Raw genomic sequence first — 22,200 nt, forward strand, 5'->3', positions numbered from 1 at the left:
GAGCTTGGAGGCATCCGAAAGCAGAAGGCTTGAATGCAGAAAAGGGTGTGTGGGAAAGATTTATTCAGAATGTGGTCCCCATCGAGTATGGATTGTAATTGTTTAATGATACTCTGTATGGGGTCCAGTGTGGGGTGGTAGATGACAACTAAGGGTGTGTGGTTGGAGATTTTTTAGTTCTATATTGAAGCAGGTTCTTTCAGGGTACTTGGGTGCACTGTTCCATGACGCAATCTACTTCTCTGGTGGAATGCCCTTGTTTGATACAGGTGGTTTAAAGTCTGTTAAGGTATGTATCCTGGACTTTCTCCTCAGAGCATATTCTGTGGTATCTGGGTTCCTGGCTGTAGATAACAGATTTCTTGGTTACTGGATCTGTGAAGGTAAGTGTGGTGATCCGTGGGTTTCTTGTAGGTAGCTGTCTGTAGAGTTCCATTGCTGAAGTTGATCATGGTGTCCAGGAAGTCGATACTGCTATGGGAGTGTTCTAGAGAGAATCTGATGGATGGGCAGTGGTTGTTGAAGTTGTGGTGGAAATCTATGAAGCAGTTTAGGTCGTCTGTCCACAAAGATGAAAATATCATTGATGTATCTCAGGTATATCATTGGCTTTGTAGTGTATTTGTCCAGAAATTCTTCCTCAGGGTGGCCCATGAAGAGGTTGGAATATTGGAGAGACATCCTAGAACCCAGGGTTTGGACAAAATGTTTGTTGTTGAATATAAAATTGTTATAGGTGAGGATGAAATGGATGAGTTTGGCAATATGTTTGGGTTGGATATCTGAGTGTTGTCCATTGTCTTGTAGATAATTGAGGCAGGCACCTATGACATAAATATATGGGATGCTGGTGTATAGGGAGATGACATCCAAGGAAATTTTCTTCTCCTTCCCTCACCTTTTGAACCTGGTATTGAGGGCTTCTCCCAGGCTAATTATTGGAGAGTGGTGTCTGGTAGGTATGCCTGTTCAACTTTTCACAGAACCCTAGGGGAGCAGGGGACTTCTCTGATTGCTCTTTCCTTGGAAGGAAAGAATTGATTTTAGGCACAATGGATTCCTGTTCTTTTCTCTCCAGCAGCCAAGTACAAATCTTCTTTGACTTGTTAGTCCCTTTTGACATTCAGAAGTGTTTAGCAAAGTCTGAAATAATTAGCTTTCTTATTATGTAACATATTTGTTGGAAGAGAGTGAGTCGGATCTTCCTTTGCAGACATCATCTCATCCATTGTATCTCTTGAAAGGGACAGCTAAATCAGTATTCTAGCTTTTCTTTTCCTAATCCAGTAATTTGTTTTTAAAAAAGCAGTTAATTTTAAGGCAATTTGTCTAAACATTTATATTTGGGAAACCAACATGCATCAGAGCCAAAGTAATAAAGATATTCTAAAAAGGAAATAAAGCTGTATGTTCCTATTAATGAATGTAATTCTATGTTTTTGGAAAGGTAATTGCTGGTACCAGCTTTGCTAAGCAGCCTGGAATTATAAAGCACTGGCAATTAAACCAATATTATAATTAGATCACTACATTCATCTGTTATGTATTTCATCTTTGAACTGGGAATATGGCTTGTCCTTGAATTTATAATTAATTTGATTTAGAAATAAACGCAATTGGTTTGACTTTGATGGTATACCCCAAGCTAGAGACAGAGTCTAATAAATGTTGCCTATTACCTAATATGTTTCAGTGTGTTTAAAGATAATTATTTTATATTAAAACCAACATAGCAGTATCATGATATACTATTTTTATAAAATTCACAAAACTTTGATGAAAGAAACACTAGAACATATGTATAACATCACTGTAGATTTCCTCCTGAAGGATTCCAAAGCATCTTGCAATTATTATCTTTCCTGGGTTAGAGAATTCTTTCCTGGGTGTCTGGCTGGTGAGCCTTGCTCACATTCTCAGGGTCTAGCTGATCGCCATATTTGGGGTTGGGAACAAATTTTCCTCCAGGGCAGATTGGCAAAGGCCCTGGGTTTTTTTTGCCTTCCTCTGCAGCGTGGGGCACTGGTCACTTGCTGGAGGATTCTCTGCATCTTGAAGTCTTTAAACCACGATTTGAGGACTTCAATAGCTCAGACATAGGTTAGGGGTTTGTTACAGGAGTTGGTGGGTGAGATTCTGTGGCCTGCGTTGTGCAGGAGGTCAGACTAGACGATCACACTGGTCCCTTCTGACCTTAAAGTCTATGAGTCTATGATTACATATTTCAGAGTAGCAGCCGTGTTAGTCTGTATCCGCAAAAAGAAAAGGAAGACTTGTGGCACCTTAGAGACTAACAAATTTATCTGAGCATAAGCTTTCGTGAGCTACAGCTCACTTCATCGGATGCATTCAGTGGAATGCATCCGATGAAGTGAGCTGTAGCTCACGAAAGCTTATGCTCAGATAAATTTGTTAGTCTCTAAGGTGCCACAAGTCCTCCTTTTCTTTTTATGATTACATAAGAAGTTATGACCAAGATTTTCCAAAGTGCATGAAGTTTTTAAACAAACCAAACAAAAAACACCCACAAACCTAGACAGAGGAAGATTTTCCCCGAATGTTTACTGTTCATTCTGAGATTTCTGCACGGGGTCAGTTTCAAACTTCAAAGTTGCTAGAATCTGTGACCTTAATAAAATACTGTTTTTTTCTTGGGGGCTTTATCTTGGCTCCGCCCCCACTCAAGTGATCCCACATTTGAATCACTAACCCTACCCTACACTCCCATGATGAGGCATAGCAAATTTCAAGACAAATGAGGTAAGATTGCAGATTTTAGAGCACTGAAGAGTCATCCTTTATACAGAAAGCAGCTTTTAACCTTAACCATGGGGAGATGCCCTACACCGCCATCACCAGAATAGGTTGGCATCCTTTCCTCTGTGATAGATGGTGGAAATTGCAGGCTGTGATGTAGATGGTTTGCAATGTCTCACATGACTGAATAGTCCAATCTGAGAGTTGCATGATCTTTGGCAATTATTGCAAATGTACGTACCTTGGTTGGGAGCTCCTTGCTTCCTACCAGCTCTTTTCTCTTCAAGCTGGAGGAGCCAGCTCCTGTCATGGACTTTTAATCGCTGATGGAGACAATGGTGCCACTTGTTACGATCACCTTCCAAGATTTCAAATCCATCAGGATCAATTCCAATTCCTTCATATCTTGCTTGCATGTGTCTTTATAGCAAAGTTTGGGATGTCCTGTTGTTCTTGTTCCCTCTGAAAGCTCCCTGTATAGCATGTCCTTGGGTGTATGTCCTTCTACTCAGATGGCCCAGCCAGCACAGTCGTCTTTGCTTGAGCAGGGCTGTCACCCTTAATAACTTTGCCTTTTGAAGAACCTCTGCGTTGGTGACTTTATCTTGCCATTTGGCATAAACAGCGTAGGTGGAAACTGTTCAACCTTTTCTCCTGATGAGCATAAGTTGTCCATGTTTCCCCACCATACATGAGAGTGGTGAGCATGCAAGCTTGGTATACTAGCATACACAGCCATCACCAGAACAGCAGGCTCAGAAAAGTGAGAAGTGGCCCATTTATCTCAATGTGATGCTCTCAGCTAGATGAAAGTGAATATTCAGTGGAGATGCATATAGCCTAAACAATAGCTCTGAGATGTATAAATGGCTCCATTCATGTCAGTGGGTGTTCCTTTACCTTAATTCCCCAGGATCAAAGTTAGTTGGATGCCAATTATAATATCCATCCCACAGGGGATAGCCTCTGCACCTCAGTGGGGGAAATTCATGGGGGGGGGGGAGGATCTACAGAGAATAAATAACAATAATCACTGATCCTAACTGTCTATTATAAAAGAAATTCTGACTTTTTTAGTGAATGAAACTTCCATTGATCTTTGAAAAACGACGGGGCTAGCTAACATTCTCTGTAATTGCTGAGTGCAAAGGTTGCAGCTAAATGTTACATTCCAAGGCGTATCCAACTGCCTTGCTGTTATTGGACGCTTCAGTTGCACGTAATCATGGTGTTAAATTCTCTTATAGCTCAGAAATTCCTGTTGAGTGTTTGTGTACTTTTTGCCCTCAGAGAATATGCAAATATTCACAAATAAAAGGATAGTTCAAATCCCGTAGCTTAAGGATTATGCAAAGTTAAGTTGAGAAGTTGAGTTTGGGGAGTGCAGTTGACTCAATGGCTGAGTCTATCGTGGTGATGCAATGGGTGATTTATGGGGTGTGTGTGTGTGTAAGACACAACAGTAGGAAATAAGCAGAAGGAATAGATGAATTTTTTAAGAAACACAGACCCTGATTTCATACAAATGTTCCTAGTAATAATAAGGAGATAATAAAAATACAGAGAACATAGTCTGGTCACTGGGCTTACTTGTGAGCCTGGGTCTGAGCCAGCTGAAAGGTAAAAGAAGTCACCATGCTCTCCTGCTATTTTCTTTGCCAGACCCTATGCAATGGGGAGACCAGTTGCCAGTGGGCTGGTACTCTTTCTCCCACACAGGTAAGCAGAGACGGGGGATTGGAGGAGGGAAGAAAGCTATTCCAGGTACCAGGCTGGTGCATTCCCAAAGAGGAAAGCAATATGCTGGGTTCAACTTGCGACTTTTAGAGCGATAATTTGGTCCCCACCCTGCTTCTTGGGCAGTGCAGTTACTCCTTACTCAGGCTGAACAGTAAGATAACAACCTAGCCTCTTCAATAATGTATTATTTCTACCATAGCATAGGTATGGCACTCAACACCTTTTGAGACTGAGGGCCAGATCCTCAGCTGGTGGACGTTGGGGTAACTGCACTGAGCTACGCAGATTTACACTAGCCGGATCAGAATGTGGCCATGCATCCTTGGGACTTTATTTCGCCTCCCTTGAGTTCACTGGCAAAATTCCCATGGCTTCAACCGGTGTAACTTTAGGACCAAAATTTGGCATATTACAGCAAGGGACAATAAACAAGGGGAGAGAAGGAGGGATGGACGAATAAGGTGACAGCAGTGCAACAGTGAAGGATTATGAGCTGTGCTTATTGTCATGAACACCTCTTTTCTTATTTTTTGTTTATTTTGTTTTCTGTTTTTATCAGCTGATTGTTTATTTTTTCCTAAACAGGTCTGCTGAGGAGATGGTCACTGATTTTTTGCATCTGTAGCAGGAAGTGCTGAGCAGGAGGGGCTGGGAAAGGTTTGCAAGAGAAGCAATGAGGTAATGAGAGGTATACAGAATGGTTTTAGAAACAACACCATTTTCCTCTTTCTAATGAAGTTCCCTGCTCAGTGTTAGAAGACAGTGACTCTCTGTGATTCACATGACCTTAACTTAGGGCCTTAACTTCTTAGGTGCTCAGAACCCTCACTGTCATTGTCTTCAGGGTAGGAATGGGTCCTTGAAAATAGTTCCTTGCTGTGTGGTTCTAGTCAGAACATTGATTACATCAAAGTAATGCCTCCTTTCTCAACACAAGCCTGATTCCACAAAATCTCATGCAGGTGAGTAACTTCTGGGAGTAAACTTTGTAGAACTTGGCTCTAGGTCTGCTGTTTATGTTTATGTGAGCCAATTGCTTAATTTAAAGATTAAACAAAAATATCCATCAATTTTGCTACTGTTCCTATCATGGAGTCAATGTGTGAGGCCTCAGTCATCGTGAGCACAGCCTCAGTCATCATGAGCAAAACTGTCAGCTAAATTTTGACTGAAAAATCTTAATAATTGGTGCTGATGTAAGACGCAGAAAAAAACCAGCTGAATGTTGCAGCTCCTAAATTGAGACTGTAAGGTAAGGAGTTAGAAAAAAATCAGCTTTTTCTGCCTGGTAAACTGAGAAAATGTGACACTGAGTAATTGAGAGAGAATAAATATGGATGTTATTTTTGTAGTCACATTCCTAACTAAAACCAAACTTTCAAAACAAGAATAATATATGCAATGTGAACAATGTTTCTTACACTAATGTAAATATCCCCCCCATTGTGTTTCAAATAATTAGAATAGCTAATTTCAATTTTGTAGTGTAACCAATGTGCCTACTAGAGAGATATCTCTTTAAGAGATCTACAGTAGAACCTAAGAGTTACAAACTGACGAGTCTACAACACATATCATTTGGAACCAGAAGTACAAAATCAGAAAGCAACAGAAACAAAAAAACCAAAAACAAACAAAAGCAAATACAATACAGTACTGTGTTAAATGTAAACTACTGAAAAAAAGGGGGAAAGCAGCCATTTTCTTCTGCATAGTAAAGTTTGAAAACTGTGGTAAGTCAATGTTAAGTTGTAAACTTTTGAAGGAACAACCACAACGTTTTGGTCAGAGTTATGAACAACCTTCATTCCTGAGGTATTTGTAACTCTGAGGTTCTACGGTATGGAGAAGCAGAGGAGGAGGAAGGAAACAGGAGTGAGTTGTGTCTGACTCATTGTTGCTAGACGCACAGACACACAATTAGCACTCCACACCCAGAAATTTCTCAAATTGGGTGTGGTAGTTTTGGGCATGCTCAATAGGTTCCCTGTAGCTGAACTTCATGAGGGCAGCTAGTGAGGGCAGTTGCTTTACAAAAGGCCATGTGGTTGAGTGGGCTGCAAGAAGCTGAGCCATAGAAGCAGAAAGCAGGCTGTTTCCCCCTAACTCTGAAGCATTTTGCAGCAGGACTTTTAAAATCTATATACTTAACTGAGTGGTGGTTAGTTAATTAGTTAGCTGACTAGCTAACTGTGTGAACTCAACAGAGGAGGAGGAAGAGTCTGCATGGATTTCAGCTGAAGATTTCTACAAGCAAGTGGAGGGAAGATGGGGTTGCAATGCTTTTGACTCAGCAGATTGGTCACCAACATCTATACAAAGGCTGTAAATGAGACTTAGCTTTTGAAACTCGTGAGCTCCTTCTCACTAAGTTTCTGTGGAGACTGACCTGTTTAGATTTGTTTTCTTTCTTTCTTTCTTTATAACTGTGAAGATAATGTATGCGGATTATAAAGGAACTGTGTTATGTTAAAGACATTTGTTATTTATCATAAGATTTTATAAAACTGGAATTTAAGAATTATGTTAATTCCTTTTGTTCTTTTCAGACTTGATTGTGGGGAGGTTGACCCTGTGCAATCCTTGCTGAAAATCATACGCAGCATATGGGCTGCATGGGGCACCTGAAAATTTGGGGCACCACCGGGCTGCGGGGCCCGGGCTGTTCCGCTTGTGCTGTGCTCTGACTCCGCTGTCCCTACCCATAGGCAGGCTGGCCGTGGTTGTGTGCAGTTTGCACCCGGCGTCTTCCTGGCTGCACATGTGCAGAGTGAATCAGGACAACCAATCTGCAGCATGGGTGGGAAATTTTTAAAGAAAGGTGGGAAGTGGAAGAAGCCCCCTGGCCCCTCACCCTCATCCACTGCTCACTCCCTTCAGCCCACCCCTGGCCGGAGGGCTTCTCTCCGCCCCCTGAACAAGGTAGGAGCTGGCGTGGGGCTGTGGGTGCTGGGAGGGAGCCGTGCGCACTGGAGAGCGGAATCTCAGCTCAAAGCTGGGTGCGTGGCAGGGGCCCCTGGCCAGAGCTTCCATCACCCCCACCCCATGTTTGCAGGCAGGCGGCGGAGGGAAGCCTTGAGCTGCGTCAGAAGTCGCGCCGGGCAGGTGGGCAGTGGAGGGAAGGCCCAAGTCCCGGCAGAAGCCACGCCGGGCGGGTGGCAGAGGGAAGGGCAGCGCCAGGCAGGGGGTGGTGGCTGGGCTCCCTCCACACACTGGTATCAGCGGCACCGGCTGGGAACTGCCTTCCCCTTCCCCTTCCCTCAATATCTCCCCTCAGGAGCCCCCACCTTCCCTGCCCCCATCCCTTAATATTCCCCCTTAGATAACTTGCGTAGGACAGCCCTGATTCTGGGTCTCCTTGTGCTTTTATACAGGAGCTGTTCTTCGGCACTAGGAGAAGGGTGATGTTGTAAACTCTAGCCCACCCAACAGTTACACTAGGAAACAGCAGTGCTTTTTCAGTTTCTTTGACTCCAACCACAGAAAACATTCAATAATTCTTTTTATTTTTTGCTTGGAATTACGGTTACAATCTTGAAATATAAACACTGATTGTTTATAGCAGAGCTTGAGTCATTTTGGCAAACAGTCTGAAGTGTTTGGACAGCATATGGAAATGAAAAGAAAAGCACTTGTAACTTCATTTCTAAGCTTTTTCTCCCCTATGGGTGAAAGGATATTAATAGCTAAGCTTGCTCTCTGTGGTTCAATTTATATGTAAGAAAGATGCTAAATTAATCGGCCCCTTTCGAGTGTGGTGCGGGCTTCTCTTACTGGGACTCAGTTCCAAACTCCCCCTGCTTGCCTTCGGATTGAGACCCCTATAACAGCCTTTGGGAAGGCAGGAATTCACCCAGAAATCCCGCCAACACTGTTATCCATAACAAACACTCAACTTGATCAGCAGCAGTCACCTTGATCAGCAACAAACAGTTCCGGCGTCCCCTGGCAACAGTCCCTCAGTTGCCGATAAGGGCCCTACGTGCCTTTGGGCTCTGGCTACTTCTCATATGCAGGTGTAACACCGACAGACCCCAGTCGTCAGCAGGCAGGATTGAACCTGGGACCTCTGGAGCTTAGTGCATGAGCCTCTACTGCACGAGCTAAAACCCACTGGCTCTTAGCTAAGGCTGTGGAGCAGATTCATTTGACCTCTCTCTCGAAGTGGTCTCGGTGCCACTACATGGGACAGAACACCACACCCAGGAGGTGTGTGGTCACACAGGGCCAGCTCAAAGGGGCCATGTGTTCAGGTTGTTCCTGTCCCGAGCCTGGAGCTCAGACTCCCGGCCATCTATGGTCCTAGCAGCAGTCACATGTAGCTCTTCAGCAGCCCATGCAGTTCTTTCTCCAATCCCAGCAGAGCTGGCAGCCGGAAGTCGGGGTGGATTGCCTACCAGCTCTCTAGCCAATCAGAGCTCTTTGGGTATGCACACTGCCAGGCGCCTCTACATATGCAGCCCTAGGGAGGGTACGGGGGCCCAGGAGCAAGAGACAGAGAGTGGAATAGTTGCCCTGCAGGGAGGGTGAGCGGCAGAACTCCCGCTTCAGCATGGTTGGGAAGGGATGACCCCCAACATCCTGACAGCTGGGAGTTGCCTCCCGCCTGTCAGCTTTGCTCCCTGCTCTGGGCAAGCTCTGCACAGCAGCAAGGAGGAGCTGGAGCCGCCGCTGTGGGAGGCTGCAGGGAGCTTTTGGGGTGGGTTCCCACTCACCGCCCTGACAGTGCACACTGCCCAGCTGCCCCTGCACACACAGCCCGGGGGGGACCTGGGTTCAAGGGCCAGAGAGCGGAGTGGGGACCAAGTAGCTGCCCTGCAGGGAGAGGAAGCAGCAGAGCTCCTGGCTCAGCATGGCCGGGGGAGGGATGACCCTCTACATCCTGGCTGTTCCCCATCCCTGCAGGACAGCTGCTTGGTCCCTGCTCCGCTCTCTGCCCCGCCCCACCACCCTCCTTGGGGCGGTGTGTGCAGGGGCACCCGGGCGGCATTCACTGTCAGGGTGAGCCAGCTCAGTGGGAGCCAGTCCTAAAACGTCCCTGCAACGAGGAGGAGCCAGAGCCGCTGCCACAGGAGGCTGTGGGAAAGTTTTGGGGCTGGCAGCCTGGGTGTCCCTGCACATGCAGCCCCACGGAGGGCAGGGGCAGTGCAGGAGCAAGGGCAAGAGAGCGAAGCGTGACCAAGCGGCTGCCTTGCAGGGAGGAGGAGCAGCAGGGCTCCCGGCTCAGCATGGCCAGGGGAGGGATGACCCCCAGCATCTCAGTGGCTGGGAGCCGACTCCTGCTTGTCAGCTTTGCTCCCTGCGCCGGGCAAGCTCCATGGAGCAGCAAGGAGGAGCTGGAGCTGCCACCGCAGCGAGAGGAGCAGGAACAGGGAGCATGCTCGGCCAGGCAGTAATGGCGCTTCTGGCCTTGGCACTGGTTGCCTGCAACACTGCTTCTCTGTTGCCAGGAACTCTGGGATACATCTGGAGGACTGCTGGAACCCGAGTCAAGCTGAGGCCATGTGCACACAGGAATATAATAGGGCTTGAACCCTTGGTCCCAGCTTAAGATGGGCTCAGAGCTTCCAGCCGTGCAGGGTCTTGGGACCCTAGGTCCGAGCCCTAGGTTAGCACAATTGGTGTGTGGGCACAAGGGGCGGGGGGTGGGGGGTTAGCCCAGGGATCGGCAACCTTTGGCACGTGGGCATCAGGGAGATTTTTCTGGCAGGCCGGGATGGTTTGTTTACCTGCAGCATCTGCAGGTTTGACCGATCGCAGCTCCCACTGGCTGCGGTTCACCGCTTCAGGCCAATGGGAGCTGCAGGAAGCAGCGGCCAGCACATCCCTCAGCCCACGCTGCTTCCCACAGCCCCCATTGGCCTGGAATGGCGAACCACGGCCAGTGGTAGCTGCGATTGGCCGAACCTGCGGACGCTGCAGGTAAACAAACTGTCCCGGCCCGCCAGCGGCTTTCCCTGACAGGCTGTGTGCCAAAGGTTGCTGATCCCTGGGTTAGCCTAAGCTTATGTTGCTGGGTAGACATACCCTGTGAGTCTGGCTTTGCCTGGTTGCTTATTCCCAGCCCTCCCACTAACCAGGGCTCTAGGAGCAGGGCCTCCTTTCACAGCACTGCTGCTGATCTGTGGAGTGGTGGCTCCATGTGAGCTTTTTGATGTGGGCCCTTCCCTTTCAGTTCTTCTCAACAGGTTTGGAATGATTAGATCTGTGCAGAACTTTCATAAAGAGGGTTAAAATAAAACTGAACTGGTTTTGTTTCTCATCACATACTCAAAACTCCTCCCAGCTTTGCTGGAAAGTTTGAGATACGGTTCCTTCTCAGTGGTTTATGGATTAACACAAAAAGAAACATGGTTCAAGTTTTCACATGAAAACCTAGAGGAATTTGGTGATTTTGACTGAGCTTGCTGGCCAAGAGCCTAATTCTGCAATATGCTGAACACCCTGAGCATCCAGTTGAAGGCATCCAGGTCCTCAAAGAGCGGTTCAGGTTTAGGGGATTTCAAAAACTATGCTTGAGGTCAGTGGTTAATTTAGCTGGGCAGTGAATGCAGGATCAGTCCTCGTGTGGGTAAATCAAGCCACCCAACTCAGTGGGGCCACATGTAGCTGCAGATAAGTTGCACATAGATACTTAGAACCAGATCCAAAACCCACTGAGGTCAACATGTTCTGAATTCAGCTGTAAAATACTACATAAAAGGGATAGTTAGCAGTCCTCATCCATTCCTTAGGCTGATTTTAACTCTGAGCTAAAAGACTTGAAATTGCAGGGTTCTAGATTCCTGCAGACTGCAGGAAATCCTTGTTCTTGCATGAGAATTATGTTGACGTTATAGACTTAGGATCAAACTCTGCATCGACTGACACCCTCTGCAATCCCATTAGCCCTGACTATATCCTCACTCATACCAGTGTAAACCATGGGTAGCTCCAATGAACTCCTTGAAGATATGCTGGTGTAAGAGAGATCAGAATCAGTGCTACTGCCTTTAAGGTGGTAGCAAAGGCTGGAAGTCAGCAGAGAGTACAGCCACAGCATTCTGTGGAAAGATGAAATCTTACAAAAGGCATGAAGATGTTTAAGTGCACCAGCTGTGTTTGATCAAAACTAAAACACTGAAAAAGAAACAAAAAAAATATCAATCCTGGGACGAGAGCTTGCATCTCCTGGCACATCAAAAAGCATATATTATTCAGTTTATAAATGCCCAGGGCAGGAAAGACTTAGGATGCAAACTCTGATACACCTTTATCTCAAAAAGTGCTATATAATTCAGCTAAAACAAATTCCAAGATGACAGTAATGTGTGAGCTTATATGTAATTTTCCAAAATGTGTTTTCAGTTAGATTAGCTATTTACACAACTACATAAGGCTGGAAATCACTCACCAATTCATCACTCATTCATGACATCAGGATGACACTTTGTCAGTGAGGCATTTGGCTGCAATTACTTAATTAAATGGTCATTTTGTAACTGCTTAATAACGGTGATGTCTGGTGACCAAATCTTGCTCACTTTACTCACATGAGCAATCCCACAGAAATCAATGTGTGCTCCCCTCTGTGGCCTGCTAGGTCTCATAGTTCCTCAACCAACTTTTATGTAAGGGTCTTATAGAATTTAACAGGGTTCTATAGAAATCAATATCATTCTATAATAATTGCTCTCAAGCCCTATCAAATACAACAGAGAACTTTCTACAGGTTTTTGAACTACCCTATAGAAAGATCATTCTCTAATTCAAGAGGATGGTTTAAAAAAGAAACCTATAGCAAGGTTATTACTCTTATTAAATTCTATAGGACTTCTTAGAATTCTGTAGGACTTCTTCCTTTAGGGGTGGCTACCTATGGAGACATTATTAGGGACCAGTCCTTGCACTTAAAAGAGTGCAAGGACTGCAATTGTGAGTGGTCTTTGCATGTGGAGTGGTATATAGGAAACGTCACTTCTCTTGCACAGACTGCAGTGTGACCTGGGATCCCTCCATTTCAACAACCTCAGTGTTCCACTGTGCTTTAATTTGTGTGCTTATATATAACCATAGGAGGGGTTTGCTACAGCTCAGAATAGTGTCCTGGCTCTAGAATATATTTCTTACCTCTGATGGATGTCCGACTCTGATAAAAGTGCAGAGGGGATCAAAAGCCCCTGTACCACAGGCCAGGAGGTGTGTTCTGTTGTACCGGTGAAGGACACGGATGTAGTTTGCACATTCGTCCTATTTTTAAAAGAAGAGGAGAAACTTAGTATTCAGGATAATTTAAAAACAACCCCACTTCCTCTGAGCCATGGGAATCTCTCTACTTCCCTTGTCTAAGTACTTATGTGGATGGTCTAGGTATACTTAATCCTTCCTGTGCTCAGGGAGGATGGATTACAAGAGCTTTTAAAGTTCCTTCCAGCCCTACATTTGTATGGTTCTATAGGTCTTATCACTGCAATACCTGAGCACAAATCACAAGCATTAATGAATACCTGTGAGATAGGGTATCCCCTTCTTACAGACAGAGAAACAAGGAGATTAAGTGATTTGCCCAGTGTTACACAATGAATCTGCAGCCCCCATGGAATAGAATCCAGCTCTGCTCATTCCCAGGGTCCTAACGACGAACCCATCCTTCCTTCCTCTAATATATATGGTCCAAAATGTATACTTATTTACATCTGTGTAATTCCAATCATTTTATTGACTTTTGTGGAGTTACTCTGTATTTATATTGGTGTAGCAGAGACCAGAATCTGGCTCAGGATATATGGTAGATGGGCCAGAGGGAAATGTCAGATCCAGCAAATTAGAAAAATAAACTTTGCTATATGACTTCTAAGTAAACCTATTAAACCATATTTGTTATGTTCTTGTGAAAGGGTGTTTAGAGATATCACATGCACAAACACATTATATAGTCTGTCTTCAGAGACGGTTATCTTTAACATGCCCACTAGATCTATTAACAGATCTGTAGATGTTTTACTCATTTTACTCTACTGTATTAAGGAGCTGGAGTCACTGTTACAGAATATATTTCTTACCTCTGACTGATGTCCGACTGATAAAAATGCAGAGGGGAACTAAACACCCTCTATCACAGGCCAGCCAAGTCCACAGTTGCCAACTTTCACGCAGTAAATAAGCACCCGACTTTCACAGTAAGCCAAAAATCAAGCTATTCCCTTTTCAAAGCAAGGCTAAAACAAGCCAAACCCTAAGAACCCCAACAATCTATGTGACTAGATCCCCCCCTGGCGTGCAGTCTGGGACTGTGGTGGGCCCGCTGTGCACCCCTGACTCTCTCCCCCCCATGCCCCTTGTTGCCCCTCCTTGCCCCTGCTTGCCAGGAGCCGATCAAAAAAAGAAGCAACAGGCTACGAGCCAAACAAGCAATAAGCCAAAAACTAGCCAACAAGCAACTCACAAGCCAATTAAACCAAAAACAAGCCCAATTTCTGCATTTGGCATGTCTGCAGCGGACACAGGATTTAAAGCAATAGAGTTTTATTTTGGCTTAAGCCAAATCAGTAAAGCCTAGCCCAAGTTTAAGGTTGTGCACATGTTGTCGAGAACAAGGTTTCCCAATTCTATTGTCCTATTTAGTTTCTTACAAGCTTTCTGCAATAGTGTTTATGACTACAATACTTAAAGTTTTACTGCTACAAGATGAACTTATAACCTCTTAAGAGCTTGTAAAAGGGGCCTGTAGTGTTACAGAGTAAGAGGTGGTGAAGAAAAGTGTGGAATACCTAAATACTGAGATGGCTATTAAAACTTTTTACACATCTTATCATGTATAATATGCTTTGTTCAGAGCAAAGTGGGAAAGGCGGCAGCAAAGACAAAAAACAGAGGCAGCGAAAGGTAAGGGACCTAAGAATGTGTCACATCCACCCTGACTAAATTGGCCTTGTCAACACTGGTTCTCCACTTGTAAGGTAGGTAACTCCCTTCTCTTCATGTGTCGGTATATTTATGCCTACATCTGTAATTTTCACTTCATGCATCTGAAGAAGTGGGTTTTTTTACCCACGAAAGCTTATGCCCAAATAAATCTGTTAGTCTTTAAGGTGCCACCGGACTCCTCATTGTTTTTGTAAATTTCTAGCCCTCATGGTTGCAAAGAAGAGCTGGAAAACAGAAACACTAAAGACTCAAACACCACAGTCAAAGAAAAAGACCCATAACTTACTTAAAAAAAAATCTTATGGAGTTTGAAGTCAATCCCATAATTTTGGAGGGGCGTGACTCATGGTTTTTGACTGTTTGGGGTTGGCCATACTGATGATTGAGCATTTCATAATCAATCATGGATTCCCATGAGAAAAAACACTGCAGTGTTCCACGGTAATGGCCTCAGGGATTGTAATAATATTATTGTAAACTTCAAGGGGTTTGAACTATTATAGCAGAAGAACATTGTATATTTCTATAAGAGAATGAGTATTTAACTTCCCTAGAAACTTGTAAGACTGCGGCTGGGGACAAAATATCATAAACTGTAAAAGCACTGTGAGCAAAGGGAAATGAGGCTTTGATTGTAACATCATCCTCTCCTGAGAGGGAATAATAGATAAACCTCAAGAGCTTCAACAATCAGACTCAGTTAGATAAATTCCACAAGTTTGGGTAATATTGAAATAATATTGAATATTATTAATAATAAATATTGGGTAATATTGAAAAATATTGAATAATCTTGATTCTGTCCAGTCAGAAGACACTTAACATTAAATCTGTCCAAATCTGAAGACACTTAACAGTAAAAAGGTTGCAGAGCAGTTTTTAAACTAAGATATGGGAGAAAGCCGATTGCTGCACAGGCGCACGTGGATCGGACAAAGACTCCTCTTAGAGGAGAATCTATTGATAGAGATTCTCTAGGTTTTAGTCATGAGGAGAGGATGGAAGAGGATAAAGTATGGGCCAGATCAGACGAAAAACATTCACAGAAAGAATCTGACACATCAGAAAAATGCAGACAAATAAACAGTGACAAGTTTTTAAAGTTCTTGTACACAAGTACTAGAAGTCTAAATAATAAGATGGGTGAACTAGAGTGCCTCGTGTTAAAGGAGCATATTGATATAATAGTCATCATAGAAACCTGGTGGAGTGAGGACAATCAATGGGACACAATCATTCCGGGGTACAAAATATATCGGAAGGACAGAACAGGTTGTGCGGGGGGCGGGAAGAGGGAGGGGGGAGTGGCACTATATGTGAAAGAAAATGTAGAATCAAATGAAATAAAAATCTTAAATGAATCCACATGTTCCATAGAATCTCTATGGATAGTAATTCCATGCTCTAATAAGAATATAAGAGTCGGGATCTCTTATCTCAGTGGTAGCTTATGACAGAACAAGGAGTAATGGTCTCAAGTTGCAGTGGGGGAGGTTTAGGTTGGATATTAGGAAAAACTTTTTCACTAGGAGGGTGGTGAAACACTGGAATGAGTTACCTAGGGAGGTGGTGGAATCTCCTTCCTTAGATATTTTTAAGGTCAGGCTTGACAAAGCCCTGGCTGGGATGATTTAGTTGGGGATTGGTCCTGCTTTGAGCAGGGGGTTGGACTAGATGACCTCCTGAGGTCCCTTCCAACCCTGATATTCTATGATTCTATGATTCTATCCACCACCTGACCAGGACAGTGATAGTGACAATGAAATGCTAAGGGAGATTAGAGAGGTTATCAAAATAAAAAACTCAATAATAGTGGGGGATTTCAATTATCCCCATATTGGCTGGGTACATGTCACCTCAGGACGAAATGCAGAGACAAAATTTCTCGATACTTTAAATGACTGCTTCTTGGAGCAGCTGGAACAGGAACCCACAAGGGGAGAGGCAACTCTTGATCTAGTCCTGAGTGGAGTGCAGGATCTGGTCCAAGAGGTAACTATAACAGGACTGCTTGGAAATAGTGACCATAATATAATAACATTTAACATTCCTGTGGTGGGAAGAACACCTCAACAGCCCAACACTATGGCATTTAATTTCAGAAAGGGGAACTATGCAAAAACGAGGAGATTAGTTAAACATAAATTAAAAGGTACAGTGACTAGAGTGAAATCCCTGCAAGCTGCATGGACACTTTTCAAAGACACCCTAACAGAGGCTCAACTTAAATGTATTCCCCAAATTAAAAAAACATAGTAAAAGAACTAAAAAAGAGCCACTGTGGCTTAACAACCATGTACAAGAAGCAGTGAGAGATAAAAAAGCATCTTTTAAAAAGTGGAAGTCAAATCCTAGTGAGGTAAATAGAAAGGAGCATAAACACTGCCAAATTAAATGTAAAAATGTAATAAGAAAAGCCAAAAAGGAGTTTGAAGAACAGCTAGCCAAAAACTCGAAAAGGTAATAACAAAATGTTTTTAAGTACATCGGAAGCAGGAAGCCTGCTAAACAACAGGTGGGACCCCTGGACGATCGAGATACAAAAGTACCATTTAAAAACAATAAAGTCATCTCAGAGAAACTAAATGAATTCTTTGCTTCAGTCTTCATGGCTGAGGATGTTAAGGAGATTCCCAAATCTGAGCCGTCTTTTGTAGGTGACAAATCTGAGGAATTGTCACAGATTCAAATATCACTAGAGGAGGTTTTGGAATTAATTGAGAAACTTAACAGTAACAAGTCACCGGACCAGATGGCATTCACTCAAGAGCAAAGAAACAATAGTAAAGAATAGAATTGTCAGACACATAGAAGAGCATAAATTGTTGCATAAAAGTCAACATGGTTTCTGTAAAGGGAGATAGTGTCTTACTAATCTATTAGAGAAAAAAGAAAAGGAGTACTTGTGGCACCTTAGAGACTAACCAATTTATCTGAGCATAAGCTTTCGTGAGCTTATGTTAGTCTCTAAGGTGCCACAAGTACTCCTTTTCTTTTTGCGAATACAGACTAACACGGCTGTTACTCTGTAATCTATTAGAGTTCTTTGAGGGGGTCAACAAGCATGTGGACAAGGGGGATCCAGTGGACATAGTGTACTTAGATTTCCAGAAAGCCTTTGACAAGGTCCCTCACCAAAGGCTCTTACGTAAATTAAGTTGTCATGGGATAAGAGGGAAGATCCTTTCATGGATTGAGAACTGGTTAAAAGACAGGGAACAAAGGGTAGGAAATTTTGGTAAATGGTAAATTTTCAGAATGGAGAGGGGTAACTAGTGGTGTTCCCCAAGGGTCAGTCCTAAGACCAATCATATTCAACTTATTCATAAATGATCTGGAGAAAGGGGTAAACAGTGAGGTGGCAAAGTTTGCAGACAATTCTAAACTGCTCAAGATAGTTAAGACCAAAACAGACTGTGAAGAACTTCAAAAAGACCTCACAAAACTAAGTGATTGAGCAACAAAATGGCAAATGAAATTTAATGTGGATCAATGTAAAGTAATGCACATTGGAAAAAATAACCCCAATTATACATAAAATATGATGGGGGCTAATTTAGCCACAGCTAATCAGGAGAAAGATCTTGGAGTCATCGTGGATAGTTCTCTGAAGACTTCCACGCAGTGTGCAGCGGCAGTCAAAAAAGCAAACGGGATGTTAGGAATCATTAAAAAAGGGATAGAGAATAAGACGGAGAATATCTTATTGCCCTTATATAAATCCATGGTACGCCCACATCTTGAATACTGCGTACAGATGTGGTCCCCTCATCTCAAAAAAATCTACTGGCATTAGAAAAGGTTCAGAAAAGGGCAACTAAAATTATTAGGGGATTGGAATGGGTCCCATATAAGGAGAGATTAAAGAGGCTAGGACTTTTCAGCTTGGAAAAGAGGAGACTAAGGGGGGATATGATCGAGGTATATAAAATCATGAGTGGTGTGTAGAAAGTGAATAAGGAAAAGTTATTTACTTGTTCCCATAATATAAGAACTAGGGGCCACCAAATGAAATTAATGGGTAGCAGGTTTAAAACAAATAAAAGGAAGTTCTTCTTCACTCAGCGCACAGTCAAACTGTGGAAATCCTTGCCTGAGGAGGTTGTGAAGGCTAGCACTATAACCGGTTTAAAAGAGAACTGGATAAATTCATGGAGGTTAAGTCCATTAATGGTTATTCGCCAGGATGGGTAAGGAGTGGTGTCCTTAGCCTCTGTTTGTCAGAGGGTGGAGATGGATGGCAGGAGAGAGATCACTAGATCATTACCTGTTAAGTTCACTCCCTGTGGGGCACCTGGTATTGGCCACTGTCGGCAGATAGGATACTGGGCTGTATGGACCTTTGGTCTGACCCAGGATGGCCATTCTTATGTTCTTATGACAATAGGCCTTATCCTATGATTTCATGGTACATCCTGCTTCTTATTGGGAAGAAATCACCACAAGAAAGGTCCTTCTCATGTTTTTCCCCTTCCCCTTCTGCTTCCAGATTGATTTCAAAAGCACAAAAACATGAAAATAAGAATGGCCACACTGGGTCAGACTAAAGGTCCATCCAGGCCAGTATCCCATCCTCCGACAGTGGCCAATGCCAGGTGCTCCAGAAAGAATGAACAGAACAGGTAATCATCAAGTCATCCATCCCCTGTCGCCCATTCCCAGCTTCCGGCAAACAGAGGCTAGGGACACCATCCCTGCCCATTCTAGCTAATAGCTATTGATGGACCTATCCTCCATGAACTTATCTAGTTCTTTTTTGAACCATGTTATAGTCTTGGCCTTCACAACATCCTCTGGCAAGGATTTCCACAGGTTGACTGTGTGTTGTGTGAAAAAATACTTCCTTCTGTTTGTTTTAAACCTGCTGCCTATTAATTTCATTTGGTAACCCCTAGTTCTTGTGTTATGAGAAGAAGTAAATATCACTTCCTTACTTATTTTCTCCACACCAGTCATGACTTTATAGACCTCTATCATATCGCCCCTTAGTCGTCTTTTTTTCCAAGTTGAAAAGTCCCAGACTTATTAATCTCTCCTAATCTATCTATCTATCTATCTATCTATCTATCTATCTATCTATCTATCTATCTATCTCCTCATAATCAAATGAACATAGGATATAGAACTGGAGGAGATATCCTGGGTCATCAAGTCCAGTCTCCTGCTGTTGCAGGTAACCTCAGTGAAATGAGGGCTGAAAAAAGTTTACTGAACATTTAAGCAACTTCAGCAAGGTTCACTTCAGCTTCAGGTGTGTAAGGAGTGAGGTAGCTTGGTTGTTCATTTCTCAAAACTGGTGCTCCCATGCCCCCCAGGTGGATGAGTAGTATGTTTTTCATGCTAGTGTTGACCATTGATGTTTACAGCTTCCTAGGTGTCACCGACAATATTTGTTGTGGCTGTGTTTGCGCTTGACTGTCTGCTGTATTTTCACACCTCAAAAGTATCTCTGGCCTTTTGAAATCCTCTCGTCCAGTGTTAGCTACCTCAGTGGCAAGTGCATTCATTAGGTTCTGACAATGAACTTGATGCTGTACAAAAATATACATCATTCATGCCCCTAAGAATTTTCAGTCTATGGTGCCAAATGGGAGCTGTGCATAGGTGTGAGCCCCAGCATCCTTGCACTGCTCCCTAGTAAAGTCCCACAGGCTTTGTGTGGGGATAGCAGACCACAGGGGTGGATGTAACTTACGGTGTATTTTATATATTACTATTAATTTAACTTGCTTCTTGTGGGTATGCTGTAATAAGTAGTCTTTAGGAGAGATTAGAATCAAGAGAGACTGCAGCGTGGTGAATCAGGATACAATGATATTCCATGCACATGGCAATATGGACAAAGGCAGGGAGATAGGCATGGAAGAAGAAAAATCAATCGGGTGTCTAGATTGGCATTACTGGCAATCAACAGTGGATGAAGAGGGAAGATGTGATAGGAGACAAGGCCATTATTCAAGCCAGTGCAGAACTTGAAGGGAAGGCTAGAGGTGATATGTTCAGAATGACAGATGAGATGAGGGAGATAATTTTAGCAGTCACATTGTGGAGGGAGTGTCAATGGCTAAGTTAGTATCAGAGAGGCCTAAAATTAAGAGGTTGTAGTATTTAAAATAGATGTTAATATGGAATCAGATGAGAATTTCAGCATGTGGGTCAGAAAGTAAGGAATGGATTCTTGTGGTGGGAAAATAGCGAGATTTGGTTGAAATGGATTTGTGGGGATAAGAAAGTTCTGATTTCCTCAATCTTCCTTATTAACTGAGATCTTTCATGAGAAAAAGAAGAAACGGAACTATCAATGTCCATTAGAAAATGGCTTTCACTCTGATGCCAATCTTATTACAGCTCATGAACTAAGCAGTGCCAGGCCTGTCCATTACCAGGTGTGAAACCTCCAAAGAAAACCCATGTGTGGTGGTAGCAGCCAGTGTGTTCACTGCTCAGTTACTGCTTAGTCTTGAAAGCAATTAAACCAGTGACTTAATGTGCTAACAATAGTCATGCTAGCTTTCAGAGTAGCAGCCGTGTTAGTCTGTATCCGCAAAAAGAAAAGGAGTACGTGTGGCACTTTAGAGACTAACAAATTTATTTGAGCATAAGCTTTTATGAGCTACAGCTCACTTCAATGGATCTGAGCTGTAGATCTACACAGCAACATTCAGAATTGGATCAGGATTTTGAACACTCGAAAATTAAAGGATGCTTCGATCCAAGTTACTGGTTCAACCCCATCTGTAATTAAAAGGTAATTAATTTGCAATTAATTATACTTACAGCATCTCTTCCTTTAATTGTGCATTCTTCTGCCTGCTGGGGTGTACTGGGCCAATGTATCTGAAATAACACAAGATCATTCAAGTGGGGATATAAAAGTGTATAATTCACAGCCAATCCAGCTTTTCCTCTTTGGATTGGGTTAAAAGAGTCACCACTTTCAATGTACAGTTTTTGTTGCTACACTCTATACAGTAATATTTTATAATGTTTTGTAATAGTCCAATTTTCAGAAGTTATTAAGCTAAATACTCCAATTTTTGCCAAAAGATTTCTGACTATACAAGTTAACTATACAGGTGTATAAGGAGGCATTTAATTTCTCCTGCATTACAGCTTGCGGTCTTCTCCATCAGATAGTGGAGGAAACTCAATATACGTTCTCTGATTTGAAGGGAAATCCATGCACCAAAGCATTTTGTACTAATTCAGTACAACTGTGCCCACTTAATATCCAAAGACTTTAAACACTTTTCCATTGAACACCAATTTGAAAATCACTTGTTTCCTGCTCTAAACATCACTTAGGATAGAATTCAGCTCCCACTGAGGTAAATGAGAATTTAGCTATTAACCTCACTGAAGGCAGGATCAGCCGCTTAGTGTCAATTATTGCAAGGAAGGCCAAATGTCACAAGTGGCTTTTCAGTTAACCTATGCTATAGAATTTTGTTTCATTCCACTTTGTATGGATGAAAAATATGTGAAACAATGACCTGGGTGGACTAGCCTGATGATTTCACTTCCTAGCACTTTAAGAACTGGAAACAAAAATGTCTCCACTTCGGGTGATACCATTTTCAGCTCAACGAAAATAAGATTTCTGCTTGGAAATTCACAGGTAACATTTTAAAAAAAACAGTGGGAAGTGACTGTTGACATTAAGGTTTGTCAGTATTCCACTCACAGATTATTATTTTATCTGCTAATAGTGAGATGAAAAGATAGGAAAAGGCTACTTTAAAAATATACTTTTCAAAGGAATAAGCACTTGGAATGGAAAGATTGCACAGATACCTG

The 22,200-nt window shown here is 43.1% G+C and overlaps 1 protein-coding gene across 1 annotated transcript in view; it reads right to left on the reverse strand.

The window, feature by feature from the left end:
- Positions 1-22,200, reverse strand: part of SEMA3E (semaphorin 3E) — a 222,632-nt gene that overhangs the window by 74,651 nt on the left and 125,781 nt on the right. Inside the window, exons 3-4 of the mRNA XM_037889249.2 lie at positions 21,181-21,240; positions 12,607-12,726 (exon numbers count right to left, since the gene is read on the reverse strand). Coding sequence (XP_037745177.1) covers positions 12,607-12,726; positions 21,181-21,240 — 180 coding nt within the window. The remainder of the gene's footprint in view (positions 1-12,606; positions 12,727-21,180; positions 21,241-22,200) is intronic.

Source organism: Chelonia mydas, chromosome 1 (assembly GCF_015237465.2).
Source record: "Chelonia mydas isolate rCheMyd1 chromosome 1, rCheMyd1.pri.v2, whole genome shotgun sequence".
In the NCBI taxonomy this organism is placed as follows: Eukaryota; Metazoa; Chordata; order Testudines; family Cheloniidae; genus Chelonia; species Chelonia mydas.